We start from the raw sequence: 13728 nt of genomic DNA on the forward strand, positions 1-13728 counted from the left end.
TGAATTAACTTCCTGTCTTACTAAATACATTTTAATGTGTTATTGGCTGAACGTACTCACATGTTGTTTATGTTTCGTGCCAACAAGCTGGTCCTATTCGTTTATATAAATTGTCATTTTCATATAAAACTACACACTAAATAGATTCATCAGAGCTGAGGAAGCATCTGTTTCCAGTGATTATATTGATGAATACCAATCACTCTTTGTGAAAACACATTTACAGATTTTTAATTGTCACAAATTAACTGCAGATCCCCCCCGGAATTCCTAATTAGTCAAAGGAGAACAACAAAATACATAATTTTCTTTGCTAAAACATCACTGCAGAAAGTAAAAGCTCTTGACCCAATACCAGGATCAGGGGGGAAAGTCAGTGGTTTGATGCCTGGCTCCTTCAGTCTTCATGCCAAAATGTCGTTGGGGAAAAATCATGAAGGACAAACACTTCACTTCAGCTGTGTGTGAGTGTGTCTGTGATAGAAACAGCAAATGGGTGAATGTGGCTTATAGTGTGACGTTTACAAGGCCTTAAAACCAGAAAAAGATTTGCACAATTTGCATCCAGTTTATGATTTTCAATCAGATTAATCTGATGTTTTTTCCCCTTTTAAACATATTAACAGCCTATCCTAGCTGCCTCTTGCAGGCCCCCAGTCTGTCGGTGGTCTGAATAAAAACAGAAAGAAACCAAATATCAGATATTGAAGAACAGCGGTTTATTTCCAAAAGTATTTGATTAACATTTGTAAATGTCTTTTCTTATACTGGTGAGCAGTTACATTTTGAACACAATCGAACACCATGGGGGTGACAACTCAAGTTTTATGAATGTCTATGTTCTGTCGATCACCTGTGCTTCTTGCTAATTGTTTGAATTTTTAAATTCTGAATAGCGAAAGACTTTAAAGACTTTCAACTCTCACTCCAGATGGCTCCAGACTACGACCACCTGACGCTGATGGAGAAGGTGGAGGTGTTTGAACATGCTGTCAATAACACAGCCGGAGACGACCTGGCCAAGCTCTTGTGGCTCAAGAGCCCCAGCTCTGAGGTAAAGTGCTTCACTTCTATACTTTTTCAGCAGTGCAGAGGAGGGGACTTGGTCTTTTCACTATCTTTATGTATTCAGTGGTACTTGGATAAAATATCAAGAGAGTCTAATTATAGATCCAATAAATTCTTGAATTAACATCTCTTCCTCAATAAAATACCGCGTCACCTCAAAACTGGTCTTCCTTTGGGAAAGGTTTTCATTGGATGCAGACCAAGCAAAGTAGGTCTTTGTAGTTTCTCATTTTTCTGATTACTGCGGGGATACAGGTGTAGTGAAGTAAAATTGTTGTTTTCCCTAAAGAATGGGTTTTCTGGGTTATCTGTCCTACTTTTAAAGCACTGACTCTGCAGGATTTCCCTAAGAAAGCATCAAATTGAATCAGTTTTAGTACCCCGTGTACCTGATGCTCCATGTGTTTAAGTGTCTGGAAAGATGTGTTCAGCAGCCTGCCAGAGATTTCTGTTTCATTTCCCACAATATTTTTTTATTATGACCTACAGGAGCACTCAGAACACAAATGTTATTTCTCCTACAGGTGTGGTTCGACAGGAGGACGAACTACACTCGATCCCTGGCTGTGATGTCCATGGTGGGCTACATCCTCGGACTGGGTGACAGGTGAGCTTCTCAAACAAAACACTAAAAACCCTATATTAATGTAAAAAAGTGTTAGAATGGCCACAAAGAAAATGGTAAAACATTATTGAGGAGATGATGTTTCTGTTCTCCAGGCATCCATCCAATTTGATGTTAGACCGGTTAAGCGGCAAGATCCTACACATCGACTTTGGAGACTGTTTTGAGGTGGGAGGAGATTTGTATTAAATATATTACAAACTTTTCTGATATATATTTAAATATATTTTTTAAACTTACCCTCGTATACATTTCTAACAGGTGGCCATGACCAGAGAAAAGTTCCCTGAAAAGATTCCCTTCCGACTGACTAGGATGCTAACCAATGCTATGGAGGTATACGACTATGCTGGCGTGTGACAAACTGTATGAAGTGTGATAAAGTGTGCTCACGGTAACATGAGTCATTCAATCTGATAGGTAGTTCAATACATAATATTATGAAGAAAGTTCATTTTCCAGGTGCTACAGATTGGCATTTCTTGTGCCTGGTGTCATGGAGATATTTGCTCAACAGTACAGAGCAGCGTCACCCCTGCTCTTACCTTTTCCTTGTCATTTGTTCGCACAGGCAGATATTAATAAAGCTGGTTAAGTATCTCTCCTGCTCGCTGAGGAACGACCACAAAAAATGTAATTCTGTATTTGTGGTAAATTTTAGCCACAGACCGTGTTGGCCTGGTGCTGCTGTTTTGTCCATTATCACGGTTAGGTTAGGTCATTGATTACATTCTCAGTTTGAATTTAGGACGATGATGCTTGTTCGTTTCACTTAGCAACATCCACCTTTATACTAGCTTCATTGTGGCCAGGGGTTTGAAAACAGTCATGATGCAAAATCATGTAGTTGACTTAAACACAAAGACTTAAACCTGAGAGCCAAGAGAATTGGCTTTGGTCAGCTGATCAAAGCTTTTGTGGGCACAAAGAAAAATCTGCCGGAGCTCACAGTTCAAATCAATGTCAGTTATTTTAAGGCAAGTCATTTTTCTCTGCTGCACCGCTATGGCAGATCTTAGGGTTTCCCCACCTGCCAAATGCCTCTTTCACTCCTCCCTATGGCCTAGCTTAAAGCAGTTATAGTCCCGTTTAATTAGGTTAGACAGTCGGAGACTCTGCAACAGAAAAGTCTTTCTAGTACATTCATTTTATTCTGGTGTCAAAGGCCCCCACCCTTAAACACGACAAGTATTCCTCTACTGAAGTGAATCCTGCCTGAGCTGCTTCTTCTTTGTCTTCTTTATTTCATTCCAAATAATAATTAGTCTTCTGTGACTGTGCAGAGTTTTATCAGAAGCTGTGACTCACTGTGCCTTGAATTTAATGAGCAAAGGAAGGAAAGGAATTAAAAATGAAAGCATCAAGAAATAAAATTCTGCATTGTAAGAGGTTTAAGTTTTGCCTTTTAAGCTACTGCAAAAGTTTTTCTTTTCTTTTGTTTTTTTTAGACATATGAAATCTTCTTAAAACATATTTTCAGCCTTCTAAATACAAACAGAGAGGCTGTTCTACTACTAAACTCAGAACATGTTATTGGATCATTGTTTACAAGTATACTGATATTTCTGTGACGTGCACACGCAGAATGGAAACCTAATTCCCAAATGTCATGTGCGTCAGGTGACGGGCTTGGATGGTAACTACAGGATCACGTGCCACACAGTGATGGAGGTGCTGAGGGAGCACCGGGACAGCGTCATGGCTGTGCTGGAGGCCTTCGTCTACGACCCGCTGCTCAACTGGAGGCTTATGGACAGTAAGGAAATGCCAGCTGTTTAAATTGAGTACAGATGTTAGTAGAGATGGACCGATCCGATATTACATATCGGTATCGGTCCGATACTGACCTAAATTACTGGATCGGATATCGGAGAAAAATAAAAAATGTAATCCGATCCATTAAATATCACGAAAGCACCTCACAAAACTTGCAACACGCCGTAACTCGCCTCGGGACCTGTCGGTGGTCTGGATAGCATGTGGAGCTTCGCTAGCAACCCGGCATTTCATCTCCGACAAAGTTATCCCGAGAGAAGTAAAGCAAGTGTGTAAGTCCATCTCTGAATGTAAAGCATTCCTGCGTTAAGCTTAACAAGTGATATATGGAGCGACTGCCTCCTCTTGCTGCTACTTCAATCATGAAACTGCTTAATGATCAGCTGATCGGCTTTTCTGTCGCGAGTCCGTGTCTCCAGTTTGCTTTTGGCCCACTTTGCACCAGAAAGAGGAAACCAGCGGCTGAACAACAGTAGCACGTTTAAGCTTGATCAGCTGTTGTTAGAATTTATTTAATATTACTTTCTACTCGAGGATCTTTTTCTACGTAGCTGACCGCTGGTAACTGTGCAGGGGCGGATCTAGCAAAGTTTAGCCAGGGGGGGCCGATAGGGCATGAACAGGGAAAAGGGGGCACAGAGACATACTTTTCTTTCTTATTCTCATTTAAAATGTCTAGCTTTTAATAAATAATTATCTGACAGCCAAAGTTTTAATTTGATGCAAAATAAATAGAAGTCCATTACTGTATATAGTAACTATTAAGTCTAATATATATACCCTAGTAAGCTATAATAGTTTTTCCTTTGGGAAGGTACCATCTGTGCAGTCTGCAATTTTGTTGAAGAAAGATGTTGAATCTATTTAATATTTCTTGAAAAATAATTGATTTCTGTGCATTTTTTTTCACACTGCATCAAATTAAGGTTGATTACGTCAATTAAGCATCATGAGGTGGAGCGTGAGGGGTGGTTCCCTATTTTTTATTTATTTCTTTTTGTTGCTGGGAGTTGGAACCCTATTAGTTAGGTTGCTTAATATTTATGCTAAGTACTCTTTAAAATACCAGAATAGGGAGGATGGTGTAGGTTTAAGTTTATTAGATTGATCAGTATTGCTGAACTATGAAATATTTTTTTTTGCATACAGGTATAACAGAATAGCTTTAGTGTAGTTGTTGTTTTAAACTTGAGTATGAACTTATACAAAATGCAGCAAGATATTTAAAAAAAAAAACAGTTTTGTTGATTAAAAAACACTATCGGATTCATATCGGTATCGGCAGATATCCAAATTTATGATATCGGTATCGGACATAAAAAAGTGGTATCGTGCCATCTCTAGACGTTAGATCAACTGTCACAAACTGAAAGCAGGGACTCAAGCGCAGAGCAGGTTGACGTATCAGAACACGATTTATTTACACACCAGTGCAATACTTTAATACAGTGACGGGGGAAAGTCCAGGATTCCAGGGGACATGGGGAAGGCTCTCTCTCTCTCTCTCTCTCTCTCACGCTCGCTCACGTCCTTACATCCGACTCACACACGTCCGTACCGCGGGGAGGTCACAGGTCCGGGAAGATAAACTGGAATAGGGAAGGGAGAAATCACTCACAAATCACGAAGGTAGGGCGTAAAGGTATAAGACCAAAAGAAAGACTAACGTCAGTAGCTCAATCATCCAGCGATGAGAGGATCTGTGACCCAGCCTCAAATAGTAGATCGGTAATCAGCTGATCGCCATCAGCTGATCGCCAACAGCTGTGTGAGCCAAGGGTGGGAGCCAGCTGTGAGCTCCGCCCAGGCAGAGAGGTAGGGGAGAGAGAGAAAAAGCAAAAACACAAGTGTAGCCTTGTGAGGCCGGCTGGGCAGGCACAGGGACCATGACATCAACATATTACAGCCTCACATAACCACAGCAGCATACCAGCTCAGACCGGTAACAGTTTGGTTAAAGTCAGAGCAGATTACACTTGTTCAAGCTGAAAGACTTCTTTTTGTGGCGGTGAAGAGTGGGGAGCGTTAAAGCTACTCGCATCAAGCTGCACTGGACTTCTGCTTGGCTTGTGTTTTCGAGAGAAACGGTTAATGAAGTGCTTCAGACATCTAAAGGTCGCTGGTTAAACTCAAGTGTACACAGTGAATAAATCTCTGTGGCACCTTCCCTACTAATACTGTTATGGTTGCCTTTAGCAAGACATTTAATCAAAAAAAGTGGAATATGTCACTTTGATTATAAAGGAGTTCAGCATTTTGGGGTTAGTATGTTTAAGAAATAAGAAGCAGCCAGGGATCTGTGCATAAAACCACTTTCTCCTTACAGGGACTTACAGCTGCATTAGTTAAACGCTCATTAGTGTATTCTCTACAGTGTGTGTTACTATAGCCATTTACTGAATAGCCACCAGAGCAAACCGGACCCATTTAATGCAAAGGAGCAGGAAACATGACTTTCAGGTCACAGATGGGTAGAATAAATCTGGGGGACAACATAAAGAGAGAGGCATTTCCTATAATCTGACCACTTTTAATGAATAGTGCACATAACTGTGGAAGAAACCCGAGTTTCTGTCTTTAAAGCAGTCAGAGAGGTGGTGATCCTTCCTGGTAAATGAGGTAAATGAAATATGCTCCAGAGGAGTTTGTGTATGTTTTTAAATGCACACTTTTCCCGTTTCGCCCACAGCAAACACAAAAGGAACCAAACGCTCCCGCACCAGGACCGACTCGTACACCGCCGGGCAGTCAGTTGGTCAGTTTCCAACACAAGCTGTAACCATAACTATGTTTCATTTTCTATTTAATAAAGAAAAAATAGTTTTTTTAATCTCTGACTATGTGGCGTCATCTACAGAGGCTCTTGAGGGAATTGACCTTGGAGAGACCACGCACAAGAAAGCAGGGACCACTGTGCCCGAGTCGATTCACTCCTTCAGTGAGTTACCTGCTTATTCAGACTTAAGTGATTTTATTTTGTTGTATTACAGCTTTTTAGGTCTGCTCTGCTTATTTTGCCATCAAAATACTGAGCACTCGCTGTCATAATGATCGCTGCAAGTCACTGCTCTGTGGTAAGGCAGGACACAAATCTGCTTTGATTTCCTTTAGCTGCGAACAGGTTTGGTATAGACACAGCATAATTTGTTTTTTTAAAGCTGCCAATAGTTGTTGATGCTAGTATTTTTGTGTGTGTGTGTGTGTGTGTGTTTTTAGTTGGAGATGGCTTGGTACAACCTGAGGCACTCAACAAGAAGGCTATTCAGATTATTAACAGAGTGCGAGACAAACTTACGGGTAAGTGGGACATTTTTACTGCACATTTCACTCTCCCGTCGATAAAGTACCGTCTTTTTTTAAATAAGTAAATGCTAAAGATTTATGAATAATATTTTTAATTTAAACACATTGTACTGGAGGTACAAAACATACTTAAAGTTAAATTTCTTGGATAAGCAGGGACTTGCAGTCAATCAGCATCCTCCTGAAACCAGTCCCAAGTCCCTCGCATACATTTCCAATTTAATGTCTGATCAAAAATGAGCTCAGCAGAGCTTTAATAACAAAAGGGAACATAACAGAGACGAGAGGTCTTTTCAGATCTTGCACTATCCTAAAAGCACCTTTGTGTTGTCTGAACAAAGTCGAGCAGTGTTTGCAGATTGATTTTGCCGGAGCAGATCTGTGACCAGAGTTTGTTCCCTATAGGTCGTGACTTCTCTAACGAAGAGACGCTGGATGTGCCGACACAAGTAGAACTCCTCATCAAACAAGCCACCTCACATGAAAATCTGTGCCAGTGCTACATCGGATGGTCAGTATGCCTTACATTTCCAGCTTCAGGGTTAGTCAGAGCCTGGCTGCAAGAATCCACCTTAAATCAAACTGAAGTCATGACTTTGAATGTGTGAAGATTGTTGCAGAAAAGTTATCTTGGGCAGTTTTAAATGCAATTACTGTGCCACAGGTTGATCTCTTTTTCTTTCTCTTCTTTTAATTTGACATTTTCTTTTCTCCTCCAAATGTTCAGGTGTCCCTTTTGGTGAAGAAGCGTTTCCACCAGCCAAGATTTACCCGTGACTCTCTCGCACACTGATAGATGAAGTAGGAGCTCTCAGCTCAGATTGGTATCCACTGGAATGTGTCCTCAAGCCACACTGCAGAGCCTAAACAAAGTTTTTCCTCTTTTTTTGTGTTTTGATTTCTTTGTTGTTGTATAATTGTATGGTTTGCCATTTACGTTTATTAGAAAGTACCTTTAGTGCTTTGTTTTTACCTGATTATCATAATTTACAGTCATAATTTTGCAGTCATTGCTCATAATGACCTTGTAATTTGTAATTTTTACCATTATATTTACTCGCTAAAAGCTTTCTACAGTGGCCATATTGTAATCACTAATGACTATTGCTCCACATACTGCTTTCTTCTCATAAAGCCACCAGTCTGTTGTATCATTGTGTATGAATGTGACAAATTTCAGCAACATGATATGCCTTTTACTAACTTAAACATTCTTAAGGGGTTTCTGATGAGCAGAGATCAGTAAGAATTTGATTTCATTTGATTTGAGTGGACTGCGATGTACTGAGTGGGCATTCGTGTGCCATTAAACCCTGTATAGATACCACTGTGACTGTGCTGTGTTCATTGAACTGTACCGATTGCTCATGAAACTGAGATTGTCACACCTACAGCAGTTTAAAAATAGCTAGGGGTAAGGGCGTCCCGGTAGAGAGCGTGCCATGTATCAGCGCTGAGACGTATTGCAGAGTCTGGGGTTTGAATCCAGCCTTCCAGACACTTTGCTGCATGTGTTTTCCTCGCCTTTCCCATTTCCTGCTATCAAGTAGAGCAGAAATGATGGGAAAATAGTATGTTCTGTCTCCAAATGAAAATGTGTCGTAGATATTCATTTATTTATTTATTTCAGAAGAGGTGCCACTGTCTTTGTTTTTCTAGCACCGACAGAGGGCACTCTGACTCCTAATAGGATCACTCCCCTCCATCTTCTTTAGGAGACAGGCTTTGGCAGAGGATTCACTCATCAGGCCGGAGAGGATAAGACCACACTAGATCCTTCCCTAAAACCAGAACAAAACAGGAAAAAAATACTAGGTTTCAAGCATGTGCTTTCAAATCGAGATTAGATTCCCCTTTTCTAAAAGCAGCCATTATTTTTTTTTATCATTGTCTGAACACCACAGGGAGACGCAGTCACTTGCAGCCAATGCAGTCTGACAGAAACAAAACCGAATCAGATGCTGCAAACTGCAGAGGCAGCACTGGAGACAACTATTAATTTGGTTTCCTGTGCTGTTATCTGGTGAGTGCAAGGTAGCTTCTGTTTTTTACTTCTGCTCATTGCTATTCCCCCTCTAATTTCTCCATTTATTTCTTCCCTGCATTCTCCTCTGAAGGTTAATTACTTATAGATAGTTAAGGATTACGGATCAACAGAAAGCAGCCCATTGATCTCGTCCCTGCCGTGCCCACCACTGCAATGTCACACTCTTTACACATTGGGACAAAAGCCTGGTGATTATCTGTTCGTATCGATCGATTCCTCCTCTGTTTTCCCTCGCTTCTTACTCTCCTTCGCTTCCTTCGCCTCCACTCTGTCACTTTGTTCCCTCCTGCTGCCAAAAGCTCATTATTGAAAATGTGACTTTTCATAGTCTGTGCCACCATTTCTGTTGTTCTTTCTCACCCGTCTAATTTGTTTGTATTTTTTTCAGCCTCTCAAGTCTGTTGAGAGGCAGCCGAGTCAATAGCTCAAGTTAAATAGGCTGCATTGATTGGGAGAGGGATTTAGCTGTTTACCAACTGTGGAAATGGGCTAGGGCTGCGGGGGGAAAAAAAGACACCCGGCACAGGTGTCTGCAAGTCAATGGTGACAAATGATACTCATCGAGAGACAATGCTCCTAAATGAGGGAAGGTGAGAGGCTTGGCGGTAGAAGATGCTGATGCTGGAGGCCACGCTCCATCAGCCTTTAAGGCTGTCACATGAAGCCGAAACAGGCCTGACACATTAGGAATGATGGGAAATGTAGCAATACATTCGCTCCCCCTCTGGGACTCGAGCCTGTTCCCCCATTCTTGAGCATGTATTTCCCCGCAAGAGCTCCCCTGCAGGTGTTATTCCACATCCATGCATCCTCTTTAGCGTCTCATGACCCTTAGAGATTTCATAAGTGCTCTTCACAACTCTTGCTGTGGCTGGAGTGTAGTCACATACACCCAAGCATGCTCACAGCATAGAGCATGGGTGTTTCTCATTTCTCAGTGAAAGCTTCTAATTTGCTAATGTGGATGTAACAGCTCATGAATAAAACGCATTACAAGCCCAACTGTAAAACCTTGTTCTGTATCTGCAATGACATGAGTAACTAATAATCTAAGCTGGAACATCACCGTACTCCAGTATTGTTTCTCTTTTTAAATTCTATATTTCTGTTTTCAGCAGTTAGCATCATTTTCTATGAGTGAGATTTAAGTTTGAAGAGAGGAAGGAGCGAAAACAAAGGAGCATGAATGCTTATGCAACCTTAATATTACAGATGTGTGTAACTCTACTTATAGTGAATTGTAAACCTCAGTGAGTCTTGTTAAAATGGTCGATGCTCATCTGCAAAAATAACGAGGTCAGTGTCTGCGTAAACTCTGAGCCAACTTCACACATTTTTTTTGTTTTTAACTCGTGGCTCTCTGTGATGTCAGAGAGAAGGGATATCCCTAATATGGTCATCTCCGACTTGCAGAAGCCCTACACACCTGATGTCCAAGCATGTTTGCAAAGGTCAGCCATGCAGAAGAAAGGTGGTACAACTTGAGGTACTGCTCCAAGCCCTAGTGTAAGATAAGTAAGTATTATTTTAATCTGTGAATCATACAAAGTTTAGTCCTGTAGAGTCCTAAAATTAAGAATGTGCTCTAGTCTAAGAAGTTTGTTGTGAAACCACACATATGAGCTGATCTTAACATTCTCTTGTAAGACGGAGGGCTTTAGAAAACCCCAACAAATGAATTAAGTGAGAGCTGTGAAGTCAACTGGCTGAATGTGAGACGTGATTCATTTTCTCTTCAGGGATGGCAGGTGATGTGGGTCGAAGTGCAGGTTTTTGCTTCACGCCAGATCTAATTAAGGTGTCACGAAAATGTACAGCCCTTTTTTAAAGGTGTGTCAATCAGGCGTGAAAGAGTAGAGCTGGAGGAGAAACTTTCAGGACCTAAATCCAGTTAGAGTCCAGCACAAGGGAGCTGGCTGGATACCCTTTCTGACTGTACCACAAAGGAACGACACACTCCTGTGCCTCTCTGCAGTCATGAGAATGCTTTCTCACTCATACCACGCAATCCCCCTGAACTCAAACACACTGCCATGGATAAAAGCTGTGAAGAGAGAGATGGAGACAGAAGCGATATTGACGGCCGACCAGAGCAGTTCGATAGCAGGCTCTGGAGTTGTTTAAAGTGGGAGCCTGGAGCTAGGACTCGGGCTGTCTTTGTGCACTGTGGTGTAAAGCCAGTATCGATGAACTTGACAGCAGTTTAGCCCGCCTGAGATCTGCTGCTCTCTAAGGACACTTCAGACACATTCTCCTGCCATCTTTAGCCTACTTTACCCTGCCCATTCATGTTCCTCAGAGCAGGCACCTTAAAAAATGTCAGTGGAAGGATTTTCTGTTTCTCTAATCATCTATTTGTCGATTAGTAGCAGCAAAGAGTAGGGCGATTCAAACGGCACTGAAGTGGTCCACAAATCCAGCATCTGTGGCTTATTGGGATGAATTACTGAAAGAAAGTTAGGCGTGGAAAAACATACATTTGTTGTTGTTACTGTAAACACAAATATAGAAAGCAGGCCAAGGAGAGGCAAGATGAAAAATTGGGCCAGTTGGGCTTTTTAAGCCTGCACTGCGCATTTTGCATGTCGGCGGCTCCAAATTGCACCGTGCAGTAGTTAACCATTTGAAAAATTACAAGTATAATGCCCAGCGACATCAGCAAATGGCACACAGTATGCTCATTTTTGTGTCGACCGACTCTGCTGGACTGTGATGCTTTTTAACAAAGGATGGAGGGGAACACTTCTAACTGGTGAGTACACCTTCCCCGTCCTCCTCCTTTAACCACTTACATCAGAACAAGGCAAACATGACACCAGAATTATAAGACTACACACTGCTCTACCTGCTTTTGTTACTGGTAGAAATTACCTTTGCTGAAATAATAGTGAATTCATGCGCACAAAATGATGGTAGTACAGCTTTAAATCATGTTTCTTTGTCATTTTTCTACATATGAAGTTCATTTTGGGTACATGCTGAGATGGAGATATGCAACATCTCATTCCATAAACAAAGCCTGATTTCTTACAGAGACCTTACCGTTGATTCTTTTCACCGTTGATCTTTTTTTGCTTGAAAATATCTGCAACGACAACTGTTGAGGTTTGTCTTTGGGGGATCGAGTTTATAAATTCAGCATTAGATTTATTTTCCATTACTGTTGCCTGCATGCCTCTCCAAGCCAGTCAAGGATGCAACCACATGTGTCCAGATTAATCCTGCACATGTAGTGAAGACTTTAAAGGAATTTAATAAAAAGTATTATTATTTCTATTTGGCAACAATGTTGGTTCTGATAGGACACAGCAACAGAGGAGGATGCTTTAACTATGGATGTTACTAGACAGCAGCCACAGTTTTTAAAACACGAGTGCTTTCAGATAGTGACACAATTACCACAAGCATCGGATCCAAGGTTAGTTTATATAATATGAAACAGGCTCACAATGTCCTTCTAAAATCGGCTAAGTTATGATTATTATATAAGGTGCAGGGAGTATTATTGCAGGAAACTATAAATATCACAGTGAAGTTGACCTTTAACCTTTTGGAGATGCATTATATGGACAAAAGAATTAGGCCACCTACATGTTACACCTACAGGAGCTGCTGAGCTGTAGAAACCTATGCCGTGAAGCTCCCGGCGTACAGTTTTTGTGCCACAGGAGACTTGGAACACACTTATTCAGTTATCAAAGCATTTAATCGATACTCACAGAAAAAAGACTTTTGCAAATACTCTCTCTAGCTCTAAAGCTGCAATTCTTAAATGCTTTAATAATGCAATTTACAGTTTATCAGAGAATATCTAGGATTAAAGAAGTCAGTGAGCTCTACTCTGACTCACTGTTTCACAAACCTTTGTGAAGATACATGCATGGCTTGTTTTCCTACACGTCGGGCAATGGGACTGAAAAAGACCTCAATTCAAAAATTAAGATTACATTTGATCGTAATGATGAATGAATTCTGGATTAATGGTCAAAATACCCGTCTAAGATAAATCTCAAGAATGTGACTGAGATTCATGAGAAGTGGACAGACCGACAGATCAGCGGATAACCCTAAAATATCTCCAGCGTAGTGTTGGTGATGTAATAAAAGCTCGGTCCATTAGCCGTGCACATGGTCAAACTTCTCCATCTTGTGTTCCCTAACCTTCAGTAATGTTCTGATCCTTCTGTCATGATGTGCATCGCCGATATGCCACAGTGCTCATCTTTCACCTTGGATGTTGGTTCAGAGGTGAATGAGGTTTCAGCGAGTACAGCCTGGCTTTTTTGCAATTTTCTCCTAAATAAAAAAAAAGTGCTCCTGAACATCTTTGTTCGTGAGGTCCAGCTAACAAATCATGCGCCAGCTCTTGCTCAGAATTTGCAGGAACATCGGCGCATTTCTTGATGCACTGTAAATCATCTGACTGGCATTGAAGCAGCTGCAGGAGTGGGCAGCTCATTGTCCCCTTGCCTGTGTGCATGCATGTGCATTCTGGTGCATATGAACGTTACAAACAAGGACCTACTCTTAGATTCTAATTTGTTTCTTTGTTGTAGTGATAGCTGGCACTTTTTGAATGGCTCCCATGGAAGCAGAGATGTCTTTGAATCCAGCATCTTGCAGCAACTCGACTCAAAAAGTCAGATTTCTGAGTGTTGGACATTATTTGTCTCATTTATCATGACACTACTGCTGAGATCTGAATACACAGAGTTGTTCCTAGAGTCCAACAGCATCTAAAGTATTCACAGACTCAAATGGGCCACGGTGCTAATTTGGAGGTTGAAATAAAGGCAAATCTCCCCAGCGGTTTAAAATGCTTCATTAGCCTGCAAGCCTCTGTCCAACACAGTGTAAGACAGAGAGGCACAAGCAGCAGGCTGTGTTATTGTTCAGAAGCTAAAGGACA

General features: G+C 41.2%; 1 protein-coding gene across 2 annotated transcripts in view; it reads left to right on the top strand.

Annotated features, from left to right (window-relative positions):
* mtor (mechanistic target of rapamycin kinase) overlaps positions 1–8105 on the top strand; it is a 77557-nt gene extending 69452 nt beyond the window's left edge. For both annotated transcript variants that reach the window (XM_005730810.1, XM_005730811.1), the window contains 10 exons: positions 932–1054; positions 1593–1675; positions 1789–1861; positions 1955–2029; positions 3314–3449; positions 6159–6224; positions 6327–6407; positions 6686–6766; positions 7178–7283; positions 7500–8105. In XM_005730810.1, the coding sequence (XP_005730867.1) occupies positions 932–1054; positions 1593–1675; positions 1789–1861; positions 1955–2029; positions 3314–3449; positions 6159–6224; positions 6327–6407; positions 6686–6766; positions 7178–7283; positions 7500–7515 (840 nt within the window). In that variant the 3' untranslated portion in view covers positions 7516–8105. The remainder of the gene's footprint in view (positions 1–931; positions 1055–1592; positions 1676–1788; positions 1862–1954; positions 2030–3313; positions 3450–6158; positions 6225–6326; positions 6408–6685; positions 6767–7177; positions 7284–7499) is intronic.
* The last annotated feature ends 5623 nt before the right edge of the window (positions 8106–13728 follow it).

The sequence above is a fragment of the Pundamilia nyererei genome, unplaced genomic scaffold (genome assembly GCF_000239375.1).
Source record: "Pundamilia nyererei isolate P.nyererei 1_Seehausen unplaced genomic scaffold, PunNye1.0 scaffold00039, whole genome shotgun sequence".
Lineage (NCBI taxonomy): Eukaryota > Metazoa > Chordata > Actinopteri > Cichliformes > Cichlidae > Pundamilia > Pundamilia nyererei.